Source organism: Uranotaenia lowii, unplaced genomic scaffold (genome assembly GCF_029784155.1).
Source record: "Uranotaenia lowii strain MFRU-FL unplaced genomic scaffold, ASM2978415v1 HiC_scaffold_289, whole genome shotgun sequence".
NCBI classification, from domain to species: domain Eukaryota; kingdom Metazoa; phylum Arthropoda; class Insecta; order Diptera; family Culicidae; genus Uranotaenia; species Uranotaenia lowii.
In genome coordinates, this window is record NW_026598189.1 from 11495 (window position 1) to 30408 (window position 18914).

The following is an 18914-nucleotide window of genomic DNA, read 5'->3' on the forward strand; positions in this document are numbered from 1 at the left end:
TTTTCCCCTCTCGAAAGGCAGCTTCTATTTCACCGGCCGGCTGTCCGTCCGGAACAACAAAACGAAAAAAAGATGATTGATGGCAAGGTATGATGGTTTGGGATCGACCGATTTCCATCTCCTGGGACCGACCCCAATGTGTGATAATCGAGGTTTAATAATGTGGGTTAAACGGATTACCGGTGAAGGATTGATGGTTTGTTTTGTCCGAACTCTCCATATGCGTGGGATCAGATTTCAATCATATGAAAACTTTTAGATTCGTTCTGACTTTCATAAATTTCTAATTACCTTTAAAACAATCATCTCAAACAATCCTTCCGTTTCTTTTCTTCCGATTTTTCAGGTGAACGGTTGATCCAGTATGCCAGCGAGAATCTGGTGACGGAGATTCTGATCCATCCGCAGATCAACACCTTCATCCAGTGCATACGGAACATGCTGAGCAGCTTCACCCGGCACCGGCACATCATTCATACCGGGTACACCTTCGCCGGCAACGGGTCCTGGGTGCTACAGGTAAGGGGCACTGTGCTTTTCCTCAACAGAAAGAAACTAAATTTCGAATAACAGTGAAGATGATTGATTCCATGAAGTTAAGGAATGTGAGAGGGTTTATCAAGCGCATTCCGGAAATATCAATAGGGAAAGTGATAAAAAATATAAATTTTTCTGACTGGTTCATGTAGCTGACTAATATCCAGCCGTGACTTTATTTCTACAAGGTAAAAAGCTATCCACTGGTAAAATTAACAAAAATACGGTGGTCAAATCGTGCGCAAAATATTTGGACCACTAGTGGGGAGATATCCAGCAAGAAACTTTTCACACCGCATGTACTGACACAGGAATATTTAGCCGCTAAAATATGTTGTGATTGATCATTATTAAATATTTCTCACAACTTAATACCATGAAATGGTACAGGAAAAAGCTTTCAAGACTGCCATTAGCTAAGCAATTTAGATTTGATCGAGAAAATAATATGTACCTAAGCGAAAATACGTCAACTTTATAAAAGTTTTTAGCATCCAAAGCAAGAAGGTATGTAAATGAACTTTAAAACTTACCCTGCATTAAAAGCTTAGCATCGGCCATGACCACTTCCAGAGTTCTGTTCTGTGCAGCTGTATTAATTTTCCCATCATTGTTGGGTAAGCAAATAGATGAAAAATTTTAATAGAGGATACCCCAATAACTGTCTCTATTAGATTTCGGTTCTGGGCTCTTGTGCCACGACTGCATCACCGGAACGATAGAAACGTGCTTGATCAACTCCAAACCCAGAAATTGTACTGTTGAATATGTCCTGAGAGTGCACGCCCTGATGAACGCCACCAATCCTTTGATTCCTCAGCGAGCTCCATCCGGGCCGGTCCAGTTCAAATGTTTCGGATTTTCGATTAATCCCAGCATCCGGGACAAAATCTACGTGAGGAAGTGCACCTTTGCCGATACCGCCATCTGCCAAGGGTTTAATCCGGTCGCTCGCCTGGTCGATTGTGAAACCTGTAACAACGATTTGTGTTTGATGTCAGGAGAATTGAATATGCGGGAACCATCACCGGAACCTTTGGATGACGAAAGTGGTGGTCATTTAGAAGTGGGTTTAAGAACCAGTTTGACCATATTTTACTTTTTACTGTCGCAGATTGTGCAGTTTTTATTAGTTGGAAACACAAATTGAAGTAGAAACGACTGTCTCACTTTAACTTATTATTCGAATAAAATAAATTTTCCAAAACATAATCGAGGGAGAAAGTCAACAGTCAAAGTTTGAAGGTGTATGAATTGTACAGGTACACATCGCTTCAATTCCTTCAACTGTATTGTAACTGGTTCCTGCTTCATTATTGCCAAGCACTGCTCCACCGGGCGCAGCTCCGGACAGTTTGGCGGGTTCATGTCCTTTGGAACAAAATGGACAGAATTGGCTTCATACCACTCCAGGACGATTTTAGAATAGTGGCATTATGCTAGGCTTGCCAGATACTTTCAAAAAAAAGCGGGACACAGCAGAAAAAAGCGGGACAATTAAAGAAACTTAATGAAGAGATTAACCACCGTAATGTTTGTATGTTATCATCACGTATTGTGGTAGATGCAACTCTATCTGTATCTACCGCTTCATAGTGGTAGGCCCGTGATGAACAAAAATTTTATATGTGACGATATGCTTCTAAATAAAATTCTACCCGCTCATTTTCATCACCCGCAAATTTCATTTCATCTAACCTTCTATCCACCTATATAAAAATTTCATAATCTTTAGATGTCCCTACTAAAAAGGACATCACTTTTCACCGCTAAGGCCGACAAATTAAAGTAGCATTAAAGAAACTCTTTAAAAAAAAGCTTAATTGTATTGCCATACTTATACGTATACCATCAGCCAAGGTTATTAAAAGAAAGTACACTAAGATTTTTTTCAACACGGATTGATTTTGCTCAGGTTTTCTTACATGACTTCTATTTACACGTTTTTTGCCATAAATACGGTTATTTTTCACGGTTCTCGCAAATGAACACCAAGGTTGTCAAAAAAAATTCTGTGTTTTGACGATGAAAATACCTGACGTTCTAAGATTTTATCCAAAAATTCTGTGATGGTTTTCTGTGGCGCTTTATTCAATAATTTCATTAAAAAGTCATGTCAATTTGCGTCTTTTTTACATTTTACTTGATAAAAAATAAAGATCTTTACTAATCTTATCAAATTTTCCAATTCATACTAAAAAATTTTAAATGTATAACGACGTAAAAAAAATAATTATTAAAAAAAAAACTTATTCAATTTTAAAATATTGTGGAATCTGTGAATATTTCTAAACTTCTGTGTTCTGTGACGAAGATTCTGTGATGAAAATTTGCTCAAATTTCTTTGTAATTATATTTTTTTTCTGTGATTTCGCGTAGTGTTGCTTATTTTGATAAAAAAAAGGTCTAATCATAAAGAGTAAAGTTTGATTTTTTACATGTCCCGCTTTTGCGGGACGGATGGCAACCCTATGATTATGCCAAATCTGGCCAACGTAGCGGAGCTTCGTCGTGCTGCTGCAAGAATGGATAAAGGCGTTTCTCGAGGCACTCAGATTTGTAGAACTCGCCATTTACTGTGCCCTTTGTCACGGACACGGTCTGCCAAACGAGATATTTGGAGGCGAACTTCGACATTTTCTTCTTCTAAAATTTCTTGTCCACGTTGAACTTGCTCTTGCCGGTGAAAAACTCCAACCCCGGAATTTGCTTAAAATCGGCTTTTATATACGTTTCGTCGTCCATCACACAGCAGCCATATTTTGTCAGCATCTTCTCGTAAAGCTTCCGTGCCCGAGTTTTAGCCGTCGATTGTTGCCGCTCATCGCGGTTTGGGAACTCCTCTACCTTGTATGTATGTAGTCCAGTTCTTTTCTTTGCATTCTGGACGTAGCTCTGCGACATACCGATCTTTTCAGCCAAATCACGGCTTGAGACATTGGGATTTGCTTCAATCATCCGCTTCACCTTTCTCTCTGTATTTTTGTTCTCCGCTCCCGGTTTTCTTCCAGCTCCATTGCCGTGGCCCAACGTCAACCGCTCCTGGAACCGCTACTACACTCTGGAGACGGTTGAATAGTGAATGTTCAACATTTTTCCCAACTGCCGGTGCGATCGGTCAAGAAATTCCAGGTGTTTTGAAAGAATTTGTTCTCTCGACTTGCGTTGGTTCACCTCTATTTTCGTTGAATCGAAAACACGACTTTGAGTTTGACAGCATGTAAACAATACACATCAAGAGAAAGTGTGCAAAATTTGGTTGATTTTTACCCAAAGGTAAAAAAGTTATGCCCTGTTGAATGTGCCATAATTTCGTGTTCGGTTTACATCATCTGGTATATCATTTGGTTTAGAATGATTGACTCAAAAAAGTTGGATCGAAACCCTCACAGATGGCCGTATCGGCAAAGGTGTACTTCCTCACGTAGATATTGTCCCGTGCGGAGACATACAGCAAAAGGCCGAAACATTTGAACTCGACTTTCCCGGCTGAGGCTTGCTGGGGAACCAGGTGATTGGTTAGGTTGAGTGTGGCGCGCACTTCCAGGACACCTTCTACGGTGCACGGCTTGGCGGTGGATTTTATCAGGCACGTATCGATCGTCGACGTTATGCAATCGTGACAGATCAGAGCGGATGCTAAGCCTGCAAAAGTTGACGTTCATTTTAGGGAAGACTCGGGTTAATGTTAGTTACTTACTAAGCGAATAAACTATCACAACAGTTGCCACCGGAAACAGTTTCCTGGAAAAGACCATGTCCGTAACACAGTTCTTTTGAACTGTTGGTTTCCACTAGGGCTTGCAGACTTTCAGGCTTTGGAAATAAAACAGTGTTTCTCTTGCATCAATTTGCATCCATTAGGTGACGAAAAGATTCAAATGATATAGCAAGGGTTTGCCTTAAAAGGTGTCATATCGTAACGTAGATAAAACATGCACGTGTGATATTTTTATAACCTTCACGTGAGAGCAATAAGAATCTTAGATAAGATTTCATTTCACGACATTGTTGTTCGGTCGAAAATCAGATGAAGTTTTAAAGTTAAGAATTCCAAAACAATTGAACATGTTTAAAACTACTTGTTTGTGTTGTATTCATTGTCAAAACATTTTCATATTTTTGAACCTACTGCAATCTTCCAAAAACCACCAGAAAAACGTTCAATAAACCCAGACCAACCAGTATTTCTGGGAAACTTCCAGTCATCAATCGCGATGACGACCCTTGGGCAGCCTTTGTAGCAAGAGCTTTTTCCTCTTGCTCCTTCTTCCGCCGAAGTCTATTTTCGTTTACTTGTTTCAAGTACTTCGCCTCGCCGGGCAGCACACATAAATCATGAGAACAGGTTGCGCACTTCAATTCTGGGTGGAAACCATAGCAGAAATCGTCCCCCTTGTAGGTACACGAACGAATGTAGAAACTGATATTTTCCGAATCATTATTACCAAAAATGGAAAAACATTGAAACTCTTTCGGATCCGACGGGTACTCCGAGGACAGCGACGGTTTGAACACTTTCATGAATTTGTGCATCGGCAAAACAACCTGGAGGCTGCATCCCTTCGGCTTACCTTTTTCCAGACACTCGGGCACGGTATCGGCCAAGCAATCGAAACAGATCAAAGCATTGACCGGACCTGCGAAAAATCGTTGACGTCTAAAGTATTCTTAAAAAAATTACAAATAAATTTTCACTCACCGAAACGGCAAACGATCAGAAAAACGATCAAACACGATACTGCGAGCCACATGTTCCTGCCTCAATTGAAAGCGGAAATAATTCGTTTCATTGTCTTTATATCAGAAAAATACGCCAAGTTCAAAATGTACCCTCAACTGGGACATCATGCAACGCTTTTCAACTTCAATGGCTTCTAAAAACTTAATATCCACAGATAATTATATCGCTTGTACATCAACTGTTTTGAGGTTGATGTTACATCAAATTGACGTAGTCGGAAAAATTATTGGTTTCACCAGTTAAGAAAAAGGAGTAAGTTGCAATAAACTTTGTTTTTGATATATTTTTGATGTCATAATGCATAAAGCACCAATTGCAGAATATTTGGTTTCATTCGAATTAAATTTTAATTTTTTTCTGGCAAAAATTTGTTTGAAGAAAAGGCATTAGGGAGTTGCATACATTTGGGAGTAAAAAAAACTACAAAAAATTCTACTATTTGAAATCATATTAAATAATGTTTGGAAGGATGAACATTGGAAATTAACAAACGCGTGATGCAAAACAGTTATATTCCAGGACATGAAAACGAGATTTAAAAGGTGACTCTTTGATTTACATTGTGATGCATTTAAGTCCAGATTGGTAACTGAATTATACAAATGTTTATTTAAAAGAATTTGGTGATTGTCCGAAAAATATTTTATCACCAACAGAGTTGGTATAGGATAATAAAAGCAATATAAAGTTTTTAGGTGACATCATTAAGCCAATCCGTCATATTTACTAGGTAAAGTTTTTTCCTGTACCGTAGAATGTAAAAATTTGGTATATGTATTGTTCGATTTTTTAAATTTTCTACGAGAATCATAAACTCTTTAAAAAAAAACTATCAAACGATGTGAGAAACTATGTTTATTTGGTAAACTGATTTGAAAGCTAATGAGTTGAACTTACTTTATGGATATTTAGTTGAAATATTTTTGAAGACTAACTGCTTTAGAGCTTTAGCTAAAGTTTCATCATTTTCAGATGATATTCACCAAATAGTGCTTTGAAATAAGTAAATCCTGTAGTGACCGGACGATGTATCTTTCGTTTTGAAAGGCCGCGATTTAGAAGACGCGTGTTTCCTTGTTTATCATATTTTCTCGTTTTTTTTTTCTAATAAATCCTAAGCCCTACAAATCCGATCTGCAATAACTTGTAAGACAACTAAATTATGGTCAAAATAAATTTGCATATTTTTTAACGGTCGGACTATTTGGTGAAAATCATGAGAAAATAATAAAACTTTAGCTAAAGTTCTAAAGCAATTTGTCTTCAAAAATATTTCAACTAAATATCCATAAAGCAAGTTCAACTCATACGCTTCCAAATCAGCTTATAAGATAAACAGTACATTGTTTGATAACAGAGATACGCGTGAAATAAAAGTGCATGTTTTAGAAGATTGATGCCAAACTTTTGGCCGTTACACAATACTATGGGGTGATCCTAAACTTTTGGACGATAACTTAAGTAGCTATTTTATATATTTTAAGTACAATGCTTTTTTTCGCATAAAATCAAACAAATGTATTTAAATAAGTATGAAAAAAGAATTCGAATGCAACTCGAATTTTGAAATTTGTCCACCCTACCATGAGAGGTTTTATTTGGTTTTTGAAAAATGTCCCAACTTTAAGCTGAATTCCAGTCATATAAACTCAATATTAACATTTTGTCAAATAAATTCAAGTAAATTTGCTCACGTTCTCTTGAATGAGATCAAAAGAATTCCAATATTTCAATATTTCATGTTTTTGAGGGTGTGATCCCAAACTTTTGGCCGGCAGTGTATGTTTCATCAGGAAAGGCAGCAAACACTTTGAAGACACTCTTTCACGTAAATTTCCTGGTTGACGGTCGCGGTTGCAACAAATATGTCGCTTATTAAGCCACAGGTACTAATAGCTTGCCAAACTTAGATAGTTTAATATGCTTGAAAATGTCTGCCACCTTTCTTCCATCCAATTGCTGTACAAAACTCTTGTCCCGGAAGCTGCCTGAAGTCTGCCTTGGCGTAGGTTTCGTCGTCCATTACCACGCAATCAAACTTTGTCAACAATGTCGTATATAGCTTCCAAGATCTTGTTTTTGCCGTAAGGTTTTGCTTTTCATTGCGATAAGCAGTCACTACCTTCTTCAACAAAATCGATAGTCCTGATCGTTTTTTAGCTTCTGGTTTGAAATTCGATTCGGAAGTATGGAGAGGATAGCAGTTTTGTGGACAAAAACAATCTGGGAGAATAACCGGGTCCGGTGGACAAAACATTGGACCGCAGATTGGAAATTTCGTCAAAAATAACAGTGATTAATAAACAGCACGTTTACATATTATACAATACGTACAATTCCTAATTCCCTTAGAAGAAGGCCAAGACCAAAGGCCGAAACGTCGAATAATATGTAAACATGCTGTTTATTAATAACTGTTATTTTTGACTCATATTGTCATTCGAAAAATCAGCGAAAATCAACCAATCGTTAAACAAATCTATTGAAAACATCGGACCGTAAAGATAGGGTAAAAAAGCGCTTTGAGCACTATGAGGCACCCCTAAATCAAGTTCGATTGTGCTGAAATGTTGCACTGGTCAATTTTTTGAGCCAATCTACAGAATGCAATGGTTCTCGAAATTCGATAATGATATTTTTTTCCATACATCTATCGTTAGCTCCAAAGTACCATCGTCACCCCGAAAGTCACGCTACAGCAAAGTTTTTAAAACCCAAAATTTCACTGTTCCCACTCCCTAATTTTATTGATCCTTTTATCAAGATAACAATCTGTGCAAAATTTCACTTTAACTGAACAATACTAAGACGATCCTCAAAGGCCTTGAAGTTGAAAAATTTTTAAACGTTTATCTCCTGGATGCTGCCTTCAATTTTTCCTCGAATCTTTATGCTTTGAGAAACTGTGCCCTCCGTCCTAAAGATCCTTTTAACAATCGCCCAGTATCGTTCAATCGTTCGGAGATCTAGACAATTTGGACTGATGATTTCCTCGACGAATTGGATGTTATTGTCTGTAAAGGCTTGGCGTAATGTATGTAGATATGTATGTATGTATGTATGTATGAGAACCCACCAGTGTCTGATAGGTCTTTCGACCCGAGGCTGTACGGGAAGTCTCAATTGCGCATTCAGATATTGTCCATGCTTAACACATAAACAATCATTGCAGCACAACCAAGAGGTCTGTTACCACTGGCTTGGGACAGGTTTGACTCATCTCACTCCCTTCCAACTATCAAAACAAATAAAGAAACCTGAAAAGGAGCCTAAGTAGCCTAATCATGATTCCAAATTTGCCGAGATACTCCGCTTGATCCCGCAATCCATTGTATATCAGTTTTCTGGTCGTTTAATGACCTCTGTAAAGGCTTGGCGTAATGTGCAGATGAAAATTCCGGCCAGAAGAGAGGGGGATACTGATGCTTTTTATAGAGGAGCAGCAATCTTTTTTTCAAGCAATCTTCTTTGTAAACTTGAGCATTTATTGTACCTTTTGAGAAGAAAATACTTGACCGCAGACCACAGGTACAAATAACTCGCCATACTGGAACCTTCTGTCCAAATTTTTCCGTCGCAATCGTGCAGTTGACATCATACATCTCCTCCCTCGTTCGCCGATTTCGTGTAAAATTGTGGCCCGGGAAGCGTTCCTGAATCCTGTTTGACGTAAATTTCGTCGTCCATTAAGATGCACCTGTTGCTGTTGTCCAGAATCCGTTAGTAAAGTTTCCGTGCCTTTGTTTTTGCTCGAGACTGTTGCTCTACTGATTTTTTAGGTACCATCCGCTTCTTGTACCTCTTCAAGGAGTTCCTGGCCTTGATGCTGGTTTGAATGTTTTAGCCAGATCACGCGTTGATACCGATCGGTTACGTTTGAAATTATTAGTGTCTACATGAGCATCCAACTGAGGCTGACTGGAAGCAGGTCTTCCGGATCTAGGCAGATCCTTCAAGGACGATTCGTTGCCATATTTGTCGATGATATTTTTCACGCTTGTGTGGTGTACTTTCAGCCGTTTTTCGATTTGATTGTAGGTAACATCCTTTTCAGTGTGCAGAATTTTCGAAGATGGAAGAACTGATCCGAACAAATTGATTGTAGGTACAACGCTTTTTAAGCATGTAAACAAACTTTTGCTTGCATGCACACAGAAAGAAAAGTCCACCCATTTTTTAGTAAATTAGTTGGTAAGTTGCTAATAACTTTTCGATAGAGTTCTTGTGTGCAGAAAAATCCACAACAAGGACCGAGCAGAAAACCTCACCAGGTTACGTTGAGTGACTGATTGCAAACCGATAATGTTCAAGAGCCCTTCCTTCCAGCAAAAAATCACGTATTGACTGAAGAAGACAACAAGATCATTAAAATGAAACATCAAAAACTATATATCTATTTTAAAAGGCAACCTTCATTATTTCAAAAAAATATGTTCACATAACTCAGTTACAACAGGATTATCTTCAAACCAATCAACGCTATTGTAAAAGCCGGAAACACCGATAGAGCCCATCGCGAACCAGCTCCACTATCGATAGCGGCCGCTTCGTTCCCGACCTCATCTTTCTTCGTCGTTTCCGTTTCGTTGAGCGTCGCTAGGCAAAGGTTGGTGGAACAGGTCATACATTTCGCTCCATAGCCGAAACCTCCACAAAAATTAATACCCGCCAGTGTGCATGATTTCAAAACGAAAGGGTTTACTGTGAGAGGCAGCCCGACCACGAAACATTCGAAGATGTGAGGACCGCGTGGAATTTGTATGGGCAGGTATGGATGATATGACTTGAGCAAGAAATGCAGTTTCGTGACCGCTTGGATTTCACATTCAACCGGCTTTTCTTTTACCCGACACACTGCTTCCGTTGTATCTGAGATACACTCGTTACATTGGAAGGTACTTCCGTAACCTTAAAAATGGGAAATATTAATGTTTAAATGTTGTTAATCATTAATTTCGCATACCACAAAAATAAAAAGGCAAAAGCAAAACCACAATAGGTACTTTAAAACGGAACATGACTATTCTTTGAAAAATCACGTCTAAATGTTAGGAACATCTGATTCATGATATTGACTTTGAACAAAACTTTTCAAATTGCATGCACGTGCTCCCGCATTTCGAAAAGATAATATCAATTGATCATTCATAAAAACAGGTAGGTAATCTTCGTAAAAGTGCACGTGCACCTGAAATTATAGTTCTTTCGATAAAAAATCCAACTGCATGGATTTTTCCCTTATACCGGGTATGTATGAATGTAGTTAAACCCACCAGTAGCTGATAGGTCATCTGACCCGAGTCGGTAGGATCGCACATTCAAATAAAAGGCGAACACAAAATTATTGCGACACATTCAACAGAGCATAACTATTTTACCATTGAGTAAGAATCAACCAAATTTTGCACACTTACTCATTGATGTGTATTGTTTACATGCTGTCAAACTCGAAGTCGTGTATTTCGATTCAACGAAAATGGAGGTGAACCAACGCAAGTCGAGAAAACAAATTCTTTCCAAACACCAAGCCGTGATTTGGCTAAAAAGATCGGCATGTCGCAGAGCTACGTCCAGAATGCAAAGAAGAGAGCTGGACTACATACAAACAAGGTAGAGAACTTTGCAAATCGCGATGAGTGGCAACAATCGACGGCTAAAACTCGGGCACGGAAGCTCTACGAGAAGATGCTGACAAGATATGGCTGCTTTGTGATGGACGACGAAACGTATATAAAAGCCGATTTTAGAAAATTTCGTGGTTGGAGTTTTTCACCGACAAGAGCAAGTTCGACGTGGACCACAAATTTAAGAAGAAGAAAATGTCGAAGATCGCATCCAAATATCTCATATGGCAGGCCATTTGTCTTGCGGACTGAGGAGTGAGCATTTCGTGACAAAGGGCACAGTAAATGGCGAAATCTACCTATCTGAGTGCCTCGAGAAGCGCCTTTCTCCGTTCTTGCAGCAGCACGACGAAGCTCCTCTATTTTGACCAGATTTAGCATCATGCCACTATTCTAAAATTGTCCTGGAATAGTATGAAGCCAATTCTGTCCATTTTGTTTCAAAAGGACATGACCTGTCAAACCGTCCGGAACTTTGCCCGTAGGAGCAGTACTGGGCAATAATATAGCGGACACTTCGGAAGAGCAAGAAGACATTCAAAGACGAGAAGAACATGTTAAGAAAATGGAAACAAAAACTGAAAAACTGGTACCAGATGACACTGTAGAGACTTTGATGGAGGACATCGAGCAAAAATGCGTTCAATTTTGCATTCAAGGCCATAAAACTACCCTGAATTTTTTGATTGGTTCTAAACATTATAAGAAAATGGGCATGACATTTTCGGTGTCGCAATAATTTCGTGTTCGCCCTTTTTCGAAACTTATAAATAATCCTGAAACGTACCTTAGTACGTAGATTCCAAATTTTCGAGATACTCCGGCGATGGCTCGAACCCACAATCCATTGTATATCAGTCTTTCGATCGTTTGATGTTCTATTCAATATCCGCTGAACCCAATAATAGAGATACGCTATTTTGAATACATAAATATTAAAAATAGTAACAATTTTTTACATATTACCTCTTTTCCATAAAATTTTTCGGGAATATTTAAGAGACCCACAAATCAGTGCTACAAAATTATCTGGTCGCAGCATGCCGAGATTGCCATTATGAGTGGCAAATAAGATTTTGGATTTTTTTCAAGGCCCCAATACTCAAACATTAACAAGCTCAGAGAAAAATGAGAGTGTGTATGTATTAGCTTTTCTTCTCCTCTTTTCGCCAGTATTTTTTGTTTGTTTATGTTTGCCCAGTTTTGCTCAAATGCAGTCGAAACAAGAAGCGTTTCGCGAGGGCATTGCACAGTTCTACGAACTGCACAAAAATCTTGGAAGAAGTGTACAGTACAACATTTGAAGAGTGAAAATGTGGCGGCTTCTACTGTTTACCATATCCTAGAATCCTCAACAACTACTCGCAAGCAAGGTAGTGGCAGAAAATTATGGACGCAAAAGGACTTCGTTCTCCTTCTCGTGCCTTCAATAACAAGGATTCACTGAGCCAACGGGATACCGCCAAAAAGTTCAATTGTTCTCATCAGTATATTGGCAAGTCAGTTAAAAAAGTTGGAATTAAGTGTCGAATAAAGACAAGAGCCCGAGAATACATTAAGGATCAGATTTTGACTCTTAACTCCCAATGCCACCGGATGATAACAAATATTCTGGAAAATATTTTGTTTTGGACGACGAAAATTACCTCCCTCTTTCAAAGACGTACTACCCCGGAAACGATTGATACTATTCCAAGGATGGTTCTACTACATCTCCGAACATTGAATACACATTCAAACATAAGTTTGAACAGAAAGTGATGCTGTACATCGCCATTTCCGTTAGAGATTTTTCTGAGCCATAGTTCAAGCCGTCTTGTTTGACTATCAATACAGAAAAAAACACGTATTGGCTGAAGAAAGATAACAAAATCAATAAAATGAAACATCAAAAACTATAGATATATCTATTCTAAAAGGCAACCTTCATTATTGTCAGAATATTATGTTCACATCACTCAGTTACAATACAACAGGATAATCTTCAAACCAATCAACGCTATTGTAAAAACCGGAACCACCGATAGAGCCCATCGCGAACCAACTCCACTATCGATAGCTGTCGCTTCGTTTCCGGCCTCATCTTCCTTCGCCGTTTCTGTTTCATTGAGCGTCGCTAGGCAAAGGTTGGTGGAACAGGTCATACATTTCGCTCCATAGTCGAAACCTCCACAAAAATTAATACCCGCCAGTGTGCATGATTTCAAAATGAAAGGGCTTAATGGGAGGGTCAGCAGAAACGCGAAACACTCGAAGTTATGAGGACCGCGTGGAATTTGTATGGGCAGGTAGGGATGATATGACTTGAGCAAGAAATGCAGCTCCGTGATCTCTTGGATTTCACATTCAATCGGCTTTTCTTTCACCCGACATGCTGCTTCCGTTGTATTTGAGATGCACTCGTAACATTGGAAGGCACTTCCGTAACCTTAAAAAAATGGGGATTTCCTTGTGAAATATTAATGTTTAAATGTTGTTAATGGCGAATTTCGCATACCACAAAAATAAGTACTGAAAAGTAAGACCACAATAGGTACTTTAAAACTGAACATGACTCTTCTTTGAAAAATCACGTCCAAATGTTAGGCATATCTGATTCTCCATATTGAGTTTGAACAAAACTTTGCAAATTGCATGCACGTGCTCCTGCATTTCGAAAAGATAATATCAATTGATCATTCATATAAACAGGCAGAGCCGTAGTAGTCTTTGTTAAAGGTACACGTGCCCCTGAAATTACGGTTCTTTTGAGCAAAAAATTGAGCAATAATCTATGTGGTTCATGAAGAGGTGAGGACAAGATTAACTAACGTAAACTCAGTTCTTTCAATGTTTTAATGGCTTCGTTACAAAACGTTCATAAGCGTTCGGACGTTGCTATCAGAAGACTGAAACAGCTGTCAAATCGCTAGCAAACGTACCGTACCAAATTTCTGGTACCAGACCATTGTGGTTCCAGAAATAAAACACACCGCCCCAAAAAAGACTTCGCCGCAGAACGTCAGTTTTCCTTGAACTGCTTGTCGCTGCTAACAGTTTTTTTTTTGGTCTTTTTATGGTTCTGCTTAGCTATCGTCCAATATTTTTCGAATGTGCGATGTTCTGGTGTGTTGGGGGGTTCTTATCCTTTTCAGGTTTTTTATATGAATGATTAGAAATAAAAACGGCGAATTTAAGTCGACCACTTTTTGAACCGATCACCCGATATCCTTGGGCACCACCTGAATGTTGTTAGCAGCATAACACTCCATGGCCTTTTTTCATGACGGCAGGATGACAAATCCGGCCAAAACAAAAAAAAGTCATGTTTCTTCAAGATTTTCCTGGTTGATGGCCTCATGTACAGAAAGCTTCTCAAACGAGATATTTCTTGGAAAACTTTGATAGTTTAATATGCTTGAAATGTCTGCTACCTTTTTCCATCCGAATGCTGCATAAAACTCTTGTCCCGGAAGTTGTCTGAAGTCTGCCTTGGCGTAGGTTTCGTCGTGCGAGATCTTGTTTTGCCATGAGGTTTTGCTTTTCATTGCGATTAGCAGTCACTACCTTCTTATAAGATGATAGTCCGGATCGTTTTTAAGCTTCATGCACGGATGTAGACGATATTCCCAACATATTGGCCCTTATTCTGCGCCGCGCGTGAGGTGATGTTTGTCACCTCACCTCGGAGTCACCGTGAGTTTTGTCACCTTATTCCCGGAGTCGATGTCGGCAAAGTGACAGACACTCATTCCTAGGTGAGTGACTGGATGAACCCATGTGTCAAATCAGCTCGGTTTGTTTTTATTTTGCTTGCGCGTCGAAATTTTAAAATTAAATTTTGAAAAAAATATTGAAAAATTCGGTTCGGAAACCGTCACCGTACGACTGTACGGCTTAAGCGAGTAGGTTAAGCTAGAAATGGAGCCGAGGATCGTAGCGGATGTGGAACAAAGGTAGTCGACGGTTGTTGTTCGAACGCCAACACTCGCAAATAGGACCAGCACCAGTGGCGATATCACTTTTCCAGCAACGCCAGCCGTGCAGGCACCCCCGAGTGGAGAAAGGTGAAAATCTATTTACTAAGCTTAAAAGTATCGTGACCTAAAATGTAGCAGCGGCGGCTGAAGGTAAAACAGTCAGTCAGCAGCGGCTTCAGGTATCCGGAAGTAGAAACAGACGCGTCGCTCAAATGCGCTGTTCTGAAGTAAATTGGTTTGATATTTTAGAATAAATCATTTAATTAACTATTTAGAGCCTTTCATTCCCATGTACATAAATTTTCTGTTAAATTTCTTTTTCGTCCCCACCTGAAAAGGTACCTACAATCCTCATCGATTGCCGAATTAGTTCAGCAAATCTAGATTTGTTCGTGAAAATTGTTTTTAAAATGGTCATATTTAAATGTTGTTGAACTTTTAGAACCAAATTATTCCCTGTTTCATAAATTTTTCATTGAATTTCTATCTCGTCACCACCTGAAAAGGTACCGACAATTGTCACCTAAAATCGTCACCCGAATGCGACGATTCTCACCCACGGTGACTACGAGAATAGGGTAAAAACTCACAAAGTTCATCCGAAGTGACGTTCCCCACCTAAACCGACTGCTGGAATAGAGTGACTTGGGTGACTCCACTATCGTCACGTCACGCGAGGCGCAGAATAAGGGCCATTGACGACATCTCGAACGGAGAGATTGGAGTTTCACTCGAAAGTGTTTCTGTTCGTCACTGCGATTCCCGGATTTCGATTTCCCCCAGATCCCGGCTTCCTAGTTGGTGAAATACGTTCCCCGAACAGTTTTATTACTTTGGTGACGGTTTATTTCATCATCGTTGTACCCATCTGTCAGCGCACTGAGAGTCCATATCGACCAAGGGGCTGAAGAAAACAAACATTTCCGTACCAAGTTTTCGGTCAAGAACCCTGCAGGAAGAAGAAAAATGGAACGAGTAAAACACGTATGCTCGAGGGTAGCGTTCACCCTGGCGATTGAGCAGGCTCGAACCCGGTTTTGCAGTTCCGCCTCGGATTTATTTTGAAGCGAAGCGGAAAATGAACTTTTAACATCACTGGGTCTGGACAACTGGCGTCTTCATTGCAGTCTTGAAAAATCTCACATTCATTTGCCTGACATCACCAAACATTGAGAAAACATCTGAGTCAGCCAGCTATTGCCGCGGACCATGATAAACAAACAAGAGGTGCGTTCATGAAATCCACTCTCCATCACTTTCTAAGAAAATATTTTTCCGTTCCTCCCACTCTCATTCGCAAACTGCTTTCACTGTAATGAACTCTTGAGAAAATCGTTTTCATGGTGATCCGAGTGAAAGTGACAGAACATATAATATCAATTCTAGAAATATCAGCCTGCTGATATTTCTGTTTACATAGTTTTGCATAGCGCTATAAACCCAACCTGTATACATAGCTCAGGTGGCGATGGGAATCCCGTGCTAAGTGTTAGTAAAAATTTTTTTTTGTAAACATTGTTACCATGACAATTCGTGACGTCAGTTGAATTTTCAAACAAACAACCAACAGCGAAAACTATAGAGAAAAAAATCATTGCCAACAGCTGTTTACGATTCTCGCTTAGGATACATAAACATCCTGGCAAGTGACGTAGGCTTTGTTTACCTTTTTACTTTTTGAATAACGAGTTCTGTAATAGTGTGCGTGTTTGTTCATCACCTTCTTTGTACCACATTGCTATAAACTTACTAATCTACAAATGCAAATATAGATAAAAAAAAATCATTACTGTTTGAATCCCTTGAATCGATATACGCCTGATTTCAGTAACCAACAATAGACGATTAATTGCAGATTACCAAAAAAAATCAGCTCGGTAAAACTTTCTTGGTATAAATAAAAACACATTGAGCAATACGCTTAACACGAAGTAAGCTTATGGTACCGTTGAAGGCAACAATTGGTCGAATTAAGCTCTTAAAAGTGATGGTGAAACTTACATAAAAAATGAAATTAAAAAAAAAAACAATCAAAAAACCGCACTGAATTTTAGTCAACATATTTTGTTTTATTAAATGTGGGGTGAGACCTTTTTCTGTGGACTATGGTTGAACGCGAGAACAAAGTTAGGTCAATTTAAACTTACACTTCTGGTAGTTGGACAACAAACTTGCTCTCCTTAACAACAGTGAAGATAACAGAGAAAGTGTAAATTATACCCATTGGACCGAACGATCGGGATTCTGAATTGCTTCCACGTGTTTTGAAACGTACACACACAGATAATTTTTTGATAAAAATTGTACAGTCTTCAGTCTTTATAAAAGGAGTGCAACTTTCAGAAGCTCCACTGACACCATGGCTCTTTTGGGTATGCTAAACCTTTCGGTTTTGACCTGCACCCTGGTTTTCCACTTGTTTGGTGAGTTAATTTTACTTATAATTTTCCATCAAAGTGGTTATCTATCAACAATCTCCCAGGTCAAGGAACTGCATTGATTTGCTTCGGATGTGTGTCGAATTCGGACAGCCAGTGCCAGGGGGAACCGATCCAGTGTCGCACCGAAACGGTTTTGACGATACATTCTAAGTTTAAGGTGTTAAATCCAGATCTGCCGCTGGTAGCTCCCCCCGAACCGGTCCAGTTCGTGTGTTTCGGGCTAGGAATGTCAACGGTCGCGGCCTCGTTCTTCTTTCGAGCCTGTACCTTTGCGGGCTATAATTTTTGCTCCAAATTCCCCCTTGGAAGCATCTGTAAAACATGCAACTTGGATCTTTGTGAATTTCCGAGCGAACAGAATAATGGAACACAGGCTGTTACGGAGATGGCGTCAGAAAAAACGACAATTGCAGAACCGCAAGGGACCGAAAAAACGCGAACTACAACTGTTGGTGGAGGAACAGCATCACGATTGACAAAATCATCTTTTACTGTATTATTCCTGATCGTGCAGAGGATTTTTGCATATTTTTAATTTTAGGAGTAAGCTATTTTAAGTAGAATTTTCTATCGTCCCATTCAGTTTGGTTATTGCTTATCTTTACACTAACCTAACACCTATTTAACATCGCTCGGAAGATTTGAAATTATGACTGCCACTCAAAATCATTAAAGCGCTCAATCATGCCTTGTTTTATTGTGCCTAGTTGTAATTTTTTCGGATCTCGGATCTTAAATAAAGATTTCAAAATTTGGATTGCAATTTCAGCAATGGAACTTATGGTGCTTACGAGGTGCTTTCTCCAGTATTTTGTTTTAAATTTTTGTTATATTTATTTTAAATTCCAATTCAATGTTTTACAAAATATTAATGTTCAATTAGTTTTTTCACTACCATTACAACTAACTTTACAATTTTGTTTTTTTTTTTCAAAATCGGCATAAGGGACCGTTCCAACTTTCGATAATAGTCATATCTAAAAAAATGATATTTTTAGCCAAGAAATATGATCAGTATTATTGTCATTACTTGGATAATTTTAAATTTAAAAAAAGTTCAATCTTTCCAAAATGATATCGATTTAAAAAATAATGTAAATTTTGTTAAACCTGTCGGTTTTTCAATTTAGTTGATTTTCTTACCTTGAAAGAGTCTATGTTTCAAGTTAGGTTAGTGTATTTAGTTCATTGTTTTTAAAGTTAGTTTAATTCAACCACGATATAAGAAAAGTTCAGACACCGGTATTGTCAATTTCATGAATTTTTAGACTACTGAGAGAATCTGATTTGACAGATAACAATTCCGCACTCACTAACACCATCACATTGTTTATATAAACTATCATGTGCTAAAAGTTGGAAAGGGACTATATGAAAAAAGGACCAACATCAGAGTTCAGTTACTTCAAATTATTTCTACCAAAAAATCAACGCCGTCTTTAACAAAATGCGCAGATTGCACCTATTTAGACCCCCGTGCAAATAATTTGCGCGCAGTAAAATCTGCTCACAGACCTATACATAGACAATGACACATATCGATATTCTTTACTACGTTGGATAAATTGTATTAAAAACAATTGCGACTGGTGTGTCAGTAAAAATTGTC

At 38.7% G+C, this 18914-nt stretch overlaps 1 protein-coding gene across 1 annotated transcript in view; it reads left to right on the forward strand.

The window, feature by feature from the left end:
• The first annotated feature begins 346 nt into the window (after positions 1-346).
• Positions 347-18914, forward strand: part of LOC129759842 (microtubule-associated protein futsch) — a 37417-nt gene continuing 18849 nt past the window's right edge. The window contains exon 1 of the mRNA XM_055757376.1: positions 347-519. Coding sequence (XP_055613351.1) covers positions 439-519 — 81 coding nt within the window. The 5' untranslated portion in view covers positions 347-438. The remainder of the gene's footprint in view (positions 520-18914) is intronic.